The sequence below is a fragment of the Argiope bruennichi genome, chromosome 4 (genome assembly GCF_947563725.1).
Source record: "Argiope bruennichi chromosome 4, qqArgBrue1.1, whole genome shotgun sequence".
Taxonomy (NCBI): Eukaryota; Metazoa; Arthropoda; class Arachnida; order Araneae; family Araneidae; genus Argiope; species Argiope bruennichi.
Window position 1 is genome coordinate 62,871,914 of NC_079154.1, and position 12,337 is coordinate 62,884,250.

Here is a 12,337-nt window from a genome sequence, read left to right on the forward strand (position 1 = left end):
CAAGGAAATGTCAAGTATTATTCTTGTCCTCATTGTGTATTTTCATCAAGATACTATACTTCTGTTAAAAATCATATTTTGATTCACACTGGAGAAAAACCTTTTAAATGTTCTTATTGTGGTAAAAGGTTCAACCAGAAGAGTAATCTCACTACTCATATGATAATTCATACTGATACACGACCTTTCATTTGTTCTAAATGTGGAAGAGGTTTTAACCAGAAAATAAATTTAAAATCTCACCAGATTTGCCACTTGAAATAATTAATCATTTATTGGCAAGTGTCAGTAGCATCTGTACATGTGCTTTAGTTTGCATAAGAAGAATTGTTAGATTTTTCAGTAAGTAAATATTTCTTAAGTTGACAGAGAATGTTGAAGATACTCTTTAATTTGTATTTGTTTTAATTAGACATCTGAGTTTCATATTATTTAAAACATAGTATGACACCTTTTTCTAAAATTTCTTTTAGAACTGAATCACATGCACTTTACCTATTTTGAGCAGTTGAGGTTTTGACTGATTTAATTGGTATGCTTCTTTAAATATAACATGAAATCTTTTAGTATCCTTCTGAATGCCAATGTAATTAGCTTTCAAATCAAAGTTTATCTGGGGAATTGATTGAAAGGTCTTAGAGGATGTTTAAATAAAGATGAATAAATCTCAATTTGATGACTGTTGGTGATTGCTGTTAATTAGAAATTTCTAGTATGATGGTTTTTCCTTTGAGATGCACATGAGAAACAATTTCATAACCAAAGTATATTCATGCAAAATCATTTTGAAATGAGATTTTTCACTGTAATTTGATTTTTTTTTTTTTGCATATTCTATAGTAATTTATTGAAAGTTATTTTTTATTTATCTATAGAACTACATGAAAAACATAAAATTATTTTATGAAAGCTGTAGATTGAAAAATTCTACAGCAAAAATTATTTGATTTTTTTTAGCATTTTTATCATAGTAAGAAAAATATTATATCCTTTTGCTTATTGTTATTTATTTGTGATGCAATTTTTGTTTAAATGTTCATGAGTGATATAGAAATAACTGTCCCCCCCTCCAAATGTGTACTCTGTAATCAAGTTTTGCTGATGGTCATATATAATATTGTGGATTTAAAATCTAAATAAAGGCACTTGCATAAAAAAAGAATAATGCTTTTTTTTATGATATTTTTTTTCAAAAATACATTTTGTGTAAAATGTGCTACATATTTTCTTTTGATTGATAGCATAAAAAATTTATTTTATAAACTTTCCTAAAAGGATATGAATGATGTCTGAAATAATCTAATTCATCAGAAATAATGTGGCATGCCCATATCTTAGAACCAAGATGAGAAATCTAAGTTTAAAAGTAGATCCATGTGAGACTCGGTTATTTTTTTTTGGACAGTTGCAATTTTTTAATTTTTTTTTAAAAAAATTCTTTTATTATCTTTTGAGTCCATTCAACTGAAGTGCTTGTTTTGAATTTGAAATCTTTTTTATCAATGAAATTTTATTGTTTTCTGCTTATTTTTTGTATATAATTTTTTTTAGATGAAATGCAGAATTGACCTGTATATATATATATATATATATATATATATATATATATATATATATATATATATATATATATATATATATATATATATATATATATATATATATATATATATATATAATAAAAATTTACATTTTAATATAAAATTGGTGTAGTGTATGAAGCCAGTATATTTATGTTTAACTCCAATAATTGTGTTTTTGATTCATTAACTATTTAACTATTTTAGTTTCTTTATTATCTAATAAGATGACACCTTCTATTTTGTGAATATTTTCTTATTTTGATTCAAATGGAAACCCATTAAATTACTTGACTTATCTATGTATTAAAAGTAATTTTAATATTGAATTATAATTGTTATGAATAGCTTATTTTTTACTTACAATTATCAAAATTCGATAAATCGATGCATGTATGGGACTCAGGTAAAACAATTAAGCTGTTAATAATGCATTTTATGGTCAGTATAAACAGAGCTTGTTCCATTATACAGGTAAAATGAGTTACTGTAGCTTATTTCAACTTGTTTCAAATTGGAATTTTTTAAAAAGACAGTTACTGTAAGTTCATTTATTTTGAACAGAGCTAAGTGACTGTTATAAAGTATTAAGGCACAACCTTATTTATGAGAAAAGATAAGGCAGACTGACATAAATTTTAATAAAAATTAAACTAATTAATTCACTTATAGAAGAAATGAAATGACAACATTTAAAATTAACAGTGTTGTTGCTGGTTACTGAAGGTTGGTGATTAAGGATCATTGTTGTGGTACCCTAAACATCTATACCAGGATTTTCTTGCAACTCCCTTTTAAGATTTGCAATTGAAACAAATCTTTCTAATGTTTCTGTATTGATGTATGCATTTTTTGAAATATAATGTTAATGTTACTTATTATATGTTGACAAGTGACATATGTTTCCTTTTTTGTTGCAGAAAGTAATATTAGGTGTGGATTAGGGAATAATAAATTATTGGAAGGACTTTCCATTATTTTATCATAATGTGGACAAATATAATTTGAAATGTCATATTTTAACTTCATTAAGAAGTTATACTTGTAAATTTGCATTCTATTATGTAAACGCTCTTGGAAGAAAAACTATCTATTTAATTCTAAACAATTTGGAATTTCATACCTTTTACTTTTCATTTAATCAGTCTTAATTTTGGTTTATGTAGTTAAAACATATGTAAAAACAATAATGTGAGTGGAGATAGATATTTGTTAATTGCTTGAAAACTGCATAGATGTAACTTATTACTTATTCTATTTTTTAAAATTGTTGTTATTCTAATTATGCATATCTTTTTGCTTTCTTACAGATTCCAAGCATTATTCTACATACAGAACTAAAAATTCCAAATTTTATACATGCAGATTTTGTAATTATTCATCACCATTTGCGACTAATATGAAAAATCACATTGCAACACACACTGGTGTACGTCCTTTTATTTGTTGGGTTTGTGGAAAGGCCTTTGGTCAAAAAGCAACATTAAACAATCACATGATGAGGCACTCTGACGACAGACCTCACAAATGTTCCATTTGTGGAAAAAGATTCAAGCTCAAAAGTATTCTGAAAAGACATTTGGTTCTACATTTACAAACATAGTTCGTAACATGCCCTATGTTTACTATTTTTGATTTTGAGAACAATTTAAATAGTTACTTTTATAATATATTGATAATTCTATGTTTAAGAAGATAATGATTAATAAAAATATATCCATCAGATGAATTTATGTTTTAGCAGTTTCTCACTTTTTTCCTTTAGTTCTGAACTTTCTTTTTAAAAAATCAACAATAGTTTAAAAAGAAAAATACATTTTCATTTTTTTTATTTTACTAATTTAAAAATGTATAAATTATTTTGAATCACACCAGAGATTTTCTTAAATTTTAAGAATTTTATTCCAAAAGGTGACTATTTTTTTCAATTATTTATTATGATATTTTATTTAAAGTTTTTTAATGGCTGAATTTATTTTAAAAAATAAAGAAAAAAGACTGGTTACCTTATATAGAATATTGGATGCTATATTTAATAATTAACTACCCTAACACGATTTTAAAATTTCCTCTCATTGTGTACCATCTAAAGTTCTGGTAGTTGAATTCGAAATATGTTTTTCTAAAGTATTATTTCTGTATGTTTGTTCCATTTTTCATTTTTATTTCTTTTTGTAGTGACTTATGATCTTAAAAATTATTTAATAACTCTTATTTATTTATTTTTTTTACAGATGCTAAAAATTTTAAAGAGCTGAAACTCCCAGCTTATCATCACTGTCCTTTTTGTGATTATTCATCTCGTATTGTCAGTAATGTTAGACAGCATATTTTGACACATACAGGGGAAAGACCATACATTTGTACTCATTGTGGTAAAGATTTCATTCAAAAAGGGAACTGGAAAACACATTTGCGGACTCATAATGGAGAACGTTCTTTTTCCTGTTCTATATGTAGGAAAAGTTTTGCTCATAAACATACTTTAAGAAATCATATGCTTACTCAACATTGAGGATTTCTTCCAATATTTTATTTGCAATTCTGCATGCTTTTGTTTTTTAATTTCTATTATAAAAACAATATGGTTAGGCAAGTAACGATGTGCTAGTAACATTGATGTGAATAGACACTTTCTTTAATTTCACTTGAACATGCAATCATTGAGAAATTAGGATAGATTGTATTTATCATTTTTCATTCCAACTTTTGTACAGCATTCATATAATTTGATACAGTATTTTTTATTATGATAAGGAACATAATTTAGTTAAAATAAACACTTTCACTCCATGCTAGATAAATTTTATATGTTACATTATTTCTAACAATCTTTTTCTTTTATTGCATTATGTAACATATTAAAAAAATTAATCTTTTTCATGTTTTTACTTTTTCATTAGCTATCTACCTTTCGGCTAGACTAATTATATGAAGAAAGTTTGTTTAATGGTATCAAAGCAACATCTTTTAATTATTGAAACCACTTCATTTGTGTATTGCCTAAATGTATTATGTTTTTTATAAAATCGCCCAAAAATATTTCTTAAGGATTTTGCCATTCTTTCAGATAGTTTATGTGAAGTGCATTATGTCTCTTAGATGTGAAACTATGTTAAATAACTAAAATGCTTTTAAAAATTATTTTTCTAAACAGACCTTTTAATAAAAAAATTTAAAATTTCATTACTTAAAATTTTTTTTTCTTTGAAATTATAAAGCATTCTAATTTCAGTTTCTTTTTCCTTTTTTTTTTTTTTAATTTTGTACAATAGATTCATTTTTAGAATAATTTATGATTTTTATTCTGATTCTGTAAAAAAGAACACTGTTATTTCAAATATTAGTTTAAAATCAGTATAATTTTTTTTTTCATGTAGAAAATTTTCTATTTAATTCTGTTTGTTTTTGTGCATTTCAGATTATAAGCAGTTTAAGTCCTTTCATTATTATTGTCTTTATTATATTAATGTGTTTTAAAAATAATTTTTTTTTTGATTTTGTGATATACAAAATTCTATTAAACAACTAGCTTTTGTTTTTATATTAAAAAAAATTCTTTTCTTTTTTTTGTACTTAATTTAAAAATTTTGCTTATGTTTTTTATATTTAAAAACAATTTTTAATTTTGTCTTCATCTTGTAACAAATTATTTATTTTTTAATATAATTTTTAATGTTTAGCTTTTTTTTTCAGACTGATAAAAACATGATTGAAAAGGATAATAATTCCTCTCTATCATTTTATAATTTATTTGACTTTTCAGTTAATATTCATTTTTGAAAAAAATTGAATATTAACATTTTATACAATAGGTTTATTTCTTCCTATGACTTGAATGGGGTAGTTCAAATATTGTATCTGTAAAATCTTTTTCCCTTTCTGAAGCTGTTACAGATGCTATAATATTAAACCTTTCAAATTTTTTGCAGAAATGTCTTTTCTTTTAATTATCCTGCAGAAGCTTTACGCTTCCCTTTTATTGTATCACTCAATCAATGATGTCTATATTTATGAAGAGATGACCTGAAGGGTATTAAGATTTAACTATAGATCTAATTTCATGTTTCTTCTTCAGAATCTATTTTAAATAGACATTTTGAAATTTTATTCATTTATGATTGAATATTTAGAAAAAAAATTGGTTAGTTTGAATTCAAATTGTCCTAGTTATTAAATTGTACCAAAGTTAGGGGTATTTGTATAAGAACTGTATTTACAAAATTTATAGTTTCTTGGTTGGAATGTTTTGACTGATGAATCATTGAATTAATAAAATGAATGATCATATTATCTAAATAGCATGCTGTATTTTGAATGTTTTTTGTATTATTTATAGTTTAACTATTATAAGTGTGATTGCAGCATCATGTATCCTCTCTTTTTTTTTAACATTTATTTATATGTGTAATTGTAAATGCATGAGAAAAATTTTATTAGCACCATTATCAATTATTCTTCACCTTTATTGAGATGAGGAATGAAATGTTATAACGCATTAAACATGCCAACATGTATGTGAAATAACATACTTTAGCACATCTGTTCAGTTTGCAATAGAAGTTCAATAAATAAAATATAAGATGACACATTCATAAGTAATTGAAAAAATTAATTTGGCATGCAGGCTTTTAAGATTTTTTTTTTTTTAAATAATGCTGTTAATCGCTATTAATATGGTATTTTTTTTTTTTTTTGAAAGAAAGGGAAATTTCATAAAAATAGAATTTGAATTGTCATGGATATTATATTATTATGTATGAAGGAGAATGTATTTGTTTAAAATAAAATGTTATTAATATATTAATTAATTTTGAATATATTGTTTTCTTTTCTCTAATGACTTTACACTGTTATTCAATCTGTACTTTTTTATTTAAAAAAAATTCACACATTTTTTAAAAGCTTGGTTGACAAATTATTATTGTGGCTTAGTAAAAAAATTTCACAAGGAAATGCTGTTAAGGTTCCTGTGATATTATTCCATGTTTTTATGCATTGCTGGTTTTTTCTAGGAATATGAATCTTTTCATATGTACTTGATAAGTCATATGTAAATTTGTGTTTGAATATTTGTTATAATTCTTTATATTATTTTTGATATTTCATTTTGTTAGTAGAATATATGAAAATATACTGCGTGATGGGAGTAAAGTTGTTGTAATCGGGATATATAATCTTTGCTAATGAATTTTTAAAAAAATCAGTGATGTGAGGTGCTGTTTCAGTTATGTAAAAAAATAAATAAATTACATTTTAAAAAAATGTTTATATTTTAGTGTTATGTCTGTAAGATTTATTTTTATATTATTCATAACCTAAATGTAATTATTTATATTTTTAAGTAGACTTAATTTTATAATTAGTTGTAATAATTTAGTTTTCTGTTCATTGGATGGTAAATTTGTTAAAGTATCAAATTGCCTTAATTGTGTTATTAATATAAGCGTTTTTTTAAAAATACTGTTTGATGAAAAGTGTTCTGATTTTTTTCTACTTGTTTGTTATAAATACTGACATTTTATGCTAATTTTGTTGTTATAATTTATTTTGAAGAGAAATAAATCTTTATTATATATTTATTTTCTTAAAAAGAAATATTGATAATATAATGATTTTATAAGTGTAAATAAATGCTGTCAACTGATTGATTAGATATCATTCAAAGCTAAAAAAAAATTCTGGGGAATCTATAAGATTTTTATCTCTACAGATTTTTAATAATCCTGATTCATTTCTTCTCCTTATGATTTAATACAAAACTAAGCTCAGGTAAAGTGTACAATTTTTAAATGGATATCAAAAAGATTGTTTTCATAAAGACTATTATTATTTTCCTTAAAAATAACTGTTAATATATTTTACGCCCATTTTTTTCATTTTGTAAAGCTTATCTCTCTTTCTCTCTCACTTTTTTTTTCTTTTCATTTTAGAAAGATAACTCTATTAATTAGAAGTTAGGATTTTTCTCTAATTCAGAACTGTCTTTTTAATAATTATGAATATTTTATATTACAGTAAAAAATTCAGAGCATCAAATTAAAAATAATAAAAATATTTTTCTTGCATTCTGGTTTAAAAGGAAACATTGTACATTTTAAATAAATTTTTGATATATTTGATATTGCATAAATTTTTTTTTTATATTGCTTGTTTTATTGATCAGCTATTAATAAATTTTAATACTTCTGAAATCTTAAGTTTAATATATTTTATTTTAATCGTTTTTTATTTGTTGATTAGCATTTGAGTAGAAGTGTTAAAAAATCTTTCACAATTTTTTAAAATTATTTATTAAAATGTATCTTTTCTTTTTTTTTTTTTCAGAGCTTGGAAAATGGGGAACTGGCAAGCGCCATAAATGTCCTTTTTGTGATTATATATCAAAATACACTACTTCCGTGAGAAGACACATTTTGACTCATACTGGAGAGAGACCTTATAAATGTTCTTTATGTCGAAAAAGTTTTAATGACAAATGCAGCTTGAAACGACATATGAAACGCCACTCAAGTGCAGAAATAAAGTAGGAAATAAACTATTTTGTGTGACCAAAGACGAAGTAATATTTACTTTCTACATCTTTTCCTTTTACTGTTTGTGATACTGTATTATTAATAATATGCTTGGATGATTATCAAACAAATTGTCAATTTGATATTCAGACCATTCTAATCTAAATTGATGGGTTGTTAATGGACTCAAAATTTCTAGGTGTTCAAGTCTTTCAGTAAAAAAGGTTTATGTATTTCAAAATATTGTTATTTAAATAATTGATAAATTATATTAAAGTTTTTAATTTAAAATGATATAAAATACCAGTACTTAGAAATTGCTTGAGTTCTAATGAATGAATGTTATAGTTTTTCATTGTTTAACTTTTACAATGTTTTACAGTGTAATACAATATTTCCATATATTAATAATTCAATTAATTATAATGATAATTTTTTAATGTTTTTTATTGTGAAAGAAATGGTTCCTCTGTCCTTCTGAATAGTGTTTACTTAAAATGAAAATAAAAATAAACTAAGCTCTTATTCACTGTTTCCATGACAAACTGAAAATTGATTTTAAAAATTTATCACCTTTGTTTATTATATTCTGCAAATTCATATGATTTTTATGTACAGTTTTATAAAATCTTGCATACTCGCATAATTTTAACTGTTAGCTCTTAATGACTTGTTAAATCATATTCAGTATGATTTTTTTAGAAATATTAGATTGAGAATGTTACATTTTGTACTTTTAAAGCAGTATTTAAATGTAGCAGCCTTTCTTCCATTATTATTATAGCTTAAAATCTTATAATTTTTATATTTTAAATCACAGTTTTCTAGATCTTTTGCATATATTTATTAAATATTCTAATAAACATTGAATAAATTCCAAATTCTTATTTTGAAAGTCTGATATAATCAATACATTTTTATTCATAAAATGAATTTTTTTCTTTATTTTAAATTTTGCATTAATATATTAAAATTTATGGATTTTGAAGGGTAATTGAAATTTCGAAAAGGCAGTTGACTTGAAAATCATCATCACAATTTTCATGTTTAATGTATTATCTAAACATATATATATACTCTTTGCTGGCAAAGGGGTTAAAAATAGTTGTAGTTTATGACCAGCATTGAAATTTATATTTTAAATTATATTTCAAATTGGACAAATACTTAAAGACAAAGCCTTCCCATAATCAGTTGGATAAAATTTCCAAACTTTCAAATTAATTCTTTTTTAAAATACTTGATTTTGTGATTGGTGTATATTTTTTTGTTTATTATTTTATATTATTTTAATCACTGATGTTCTTAAAATTTTATAATATTCTGTTAAAATCAACAGAAATAAAGCAAGATTTTGAATACCAAGCTTTAATAATTTTTTCATCCATTTTTATTTCCTTTAGTTTCCATAATTTAAAAACAAAGTGTTGAAAAATTTATTATTTTCTGTTATTTAAGTTTGTAACTGTCATTTGTAGATTTTTTTTTGTCTATCGTCAACTTTTAATGAAAAATAGCATAAATATATCTGATAAATAATGGAATTTCTTTCTTTCTAAAATAAATAATTAAATAACTTCTTTTATATTATAATTTTTCCAGAGTTTGCACATTTTTTTTATTTTTCATGAAATTATTTGTATAACCTTTCAAATCATTTATAAAATTTTTTTTTAAATGGTCTATTTAATTTTTAAAAAAATCTGACAAAGCAATACATTTTATAAAATATAAGAGGAACAAACTTCTTTGGTAACAAGTTTGAAAATCAATTTTTTTTTGGGGGGGGGGGTGTTAACTTTTAGGTTTGTAGAAATATGTGTAATTACATATTACTGGTATAACTAGTATTTTTTTTACTATGGGATTATTTTGTCTAAAGTTATGTTTTTAAGCAGTCATAACTGTATGATAAAAACGACAAATAACATTGATCCTTTCTGTAAAATCTTTGCTTTGATACATATTACTGGTGACTTTTGTTTTCAGTTGAATTATTTGTGATAATATATAGTCATGTAAGCAGAAGATGAAGGAAATCTCGTTTTGCAAAAGAAAGTTCCATGTTATATATATGATAAATTATAAACTGTATATTATATATATGATAAAGTATAAACTGTATATTATATAAATGATAAATTATAATATTATATGTATGATATATGTTATATATCAAAAGATTAGTATATGTCATCGAATTAAAAAAAAAGTTACATGAATGCTTCTGTCTTCTGTGTTTAGCTAAATGTTATTGAGGAAAATCTATTATAATTATTGTTTAAATTTTTGGCATTATTATTATTATTATTTGTAAATTAACAATTTTTATTTATCTGCTAATATCCATCATATTTAATACACAATTGCATTTCATTTCAATGTTTAAATAGAATACATAGATTTCTCCTTTATCTTCTTTATGTAACAAGTCAATATGTAATTGAAAATGCTTATGCCACTGTTAGCTAGATTTTTCAATCAAGATGTTATTAATTTTTTTGTTTTTTTGTTTTTCAACCTTTGGTTTGTTTTTGAGGTAATGCAAGGGATTTATAAATAATTTAGCCTTTCTTTGTTTTTTGATATTTTACTATACTTTAGAAATCTTTTAATATTTATTTATAAAAATATTTTTTTAAATGATTTTCAGCCAATTTTTTTGATAATTTTTTTATTTGTTAAAACAAAGCTACAGTATAAAAAGATGCAAAATAGAAAAACCTTGCCTATTCATTTGGAAATTCTGATTTTTAAATTTAGTTTAAAAATTACGTTTGAAAATTCTGATTTTTAATGGTGTTTTTACATTTCCATGAATAATTAATTTCTATCAGTGAAGTTTTATGTTAAATATTTTTAATTTATATAACTAGAAAGTTCATCTTATCACTAAATGCTGTTCATATATTATTGTGAGACTAATTATAAAATGACTCTATTTCAGAAATAAGTATTAAGTAAGAATATTCAATGTTAATGAAAATGATAAATGATTTTTAGGGGTTTATAATTTAAAATATTTTATAGGAAAGAGATAATCTATATTATAAGCAAAAATATTATATATTAAAATCATAAGAATTCTTTTTATATTTAAAAAATTTGGCTGTTATGGTGTAGAATTGGAATGATAGTCTTACATATTGTTATGATTGTGTTTCAAAAGTATATGATCTGTTACTGATAACTATAAAATCAATTCAAAATACAGTGAAATCTAATAAATTAAATCAAATCTATATAAGGGTATAAAATTTTTATGCACATACATAAATATTGAAAAGATTTATGCTTTTCATATTTCCTGTTTAACTAGCTTATAAAGTATTAGCAACTAAAAAAGCTGAAGCCCTTTTTTTAAATCATTTTTCCTTACACCAAAAATGTTATATTTTAAAGATAATACTATTGATGTATATTTACACTGGGAATCTGCCAACAACATGGAACACAGTTTGTAATTAACCAAAAATATTTAATTACTTATCATGAAACTATATTAAAACTTTTCCTATCATAGTATTTCGGAATAAAATTTAATTTTTACTTTTCATTTTTATATATAGATTTTAACTTAAACAGTTCTGTTAACTGTTTTTATTTTAGATGAGAAATATTAATTTTTAATGGCTTAATTAGTTTTTGAAAGTAATTACTCAGATAATTGGAGCTTTTTATGATGATATATACCTGGATGATTCTTTTTTTAAATGTTTTTTTTTCCTATGACAGTTTTTTTCTTATTTCTTGTATACTTTATGGTTATATTTTGTAATTTTTCGAATAGCTTTGCTTTTTATTATTATCTATAGTAATAAAATATTGATGAAAAGTATATTTGTGTACACAAAGTTATGTATTTAATATATTAATTAATTTTTATGTTATTGTGGTGAAAAATTGATTTGTGGTATTTAGATTTATATGTCAAATTTTTTCTTCCAAATTTAAAAGCAAGGATGGGTTTTTTTTATTGATAGATTTTAAATTTGATTATATAAATTGTTATTAAAGTGTTAAATTGTATCCTTAAAGAAGGTTAAAAAAATTAAGATCCAAAAGCAGTATATTCCATCTTGATGTTTTTTACTCTTGAAATGTTCTCAGAATGACTTGATTCTAATGCCAGTAATTTGATAATCTTAACTGAAGTTATGTGACATTTTATTTGTTTTACTTTTGTTGAAAGAAATTAAATTGTGAGTTCTCTTTTGTTCTGATTATAATATGAATTGCTAT

General features: G+C 22.9%; 1 protein-coding gene across 1 annotated transcript in view; it reads left to right on the forward strand.

The window, feature by feature from the left end:
* Positions 1 to 2,979: 2,979 nt before the first annotated feature.
* Positions 2,980 to 12,337, forward strand: part of LOC129966316 (gastrula zinc finger protein XlCGF57.1-like) — a 37,257-nt gene continuing 27,899 nt past the window's right edge. The window contains exons 1-2 of the mRNA XM_056080735.1: positions 2,980 to 3,142; positions 3,815 to 3,955. Coding sequence (XP_055936710.1) covers positions 2,980 to 3,142; positions 3,815 to 3,955 — 304 coding nt within the window. The remainder of the gene's footprint in view (positions 3,143 to 3,814; positions 3,956 to 12,337) is intronic.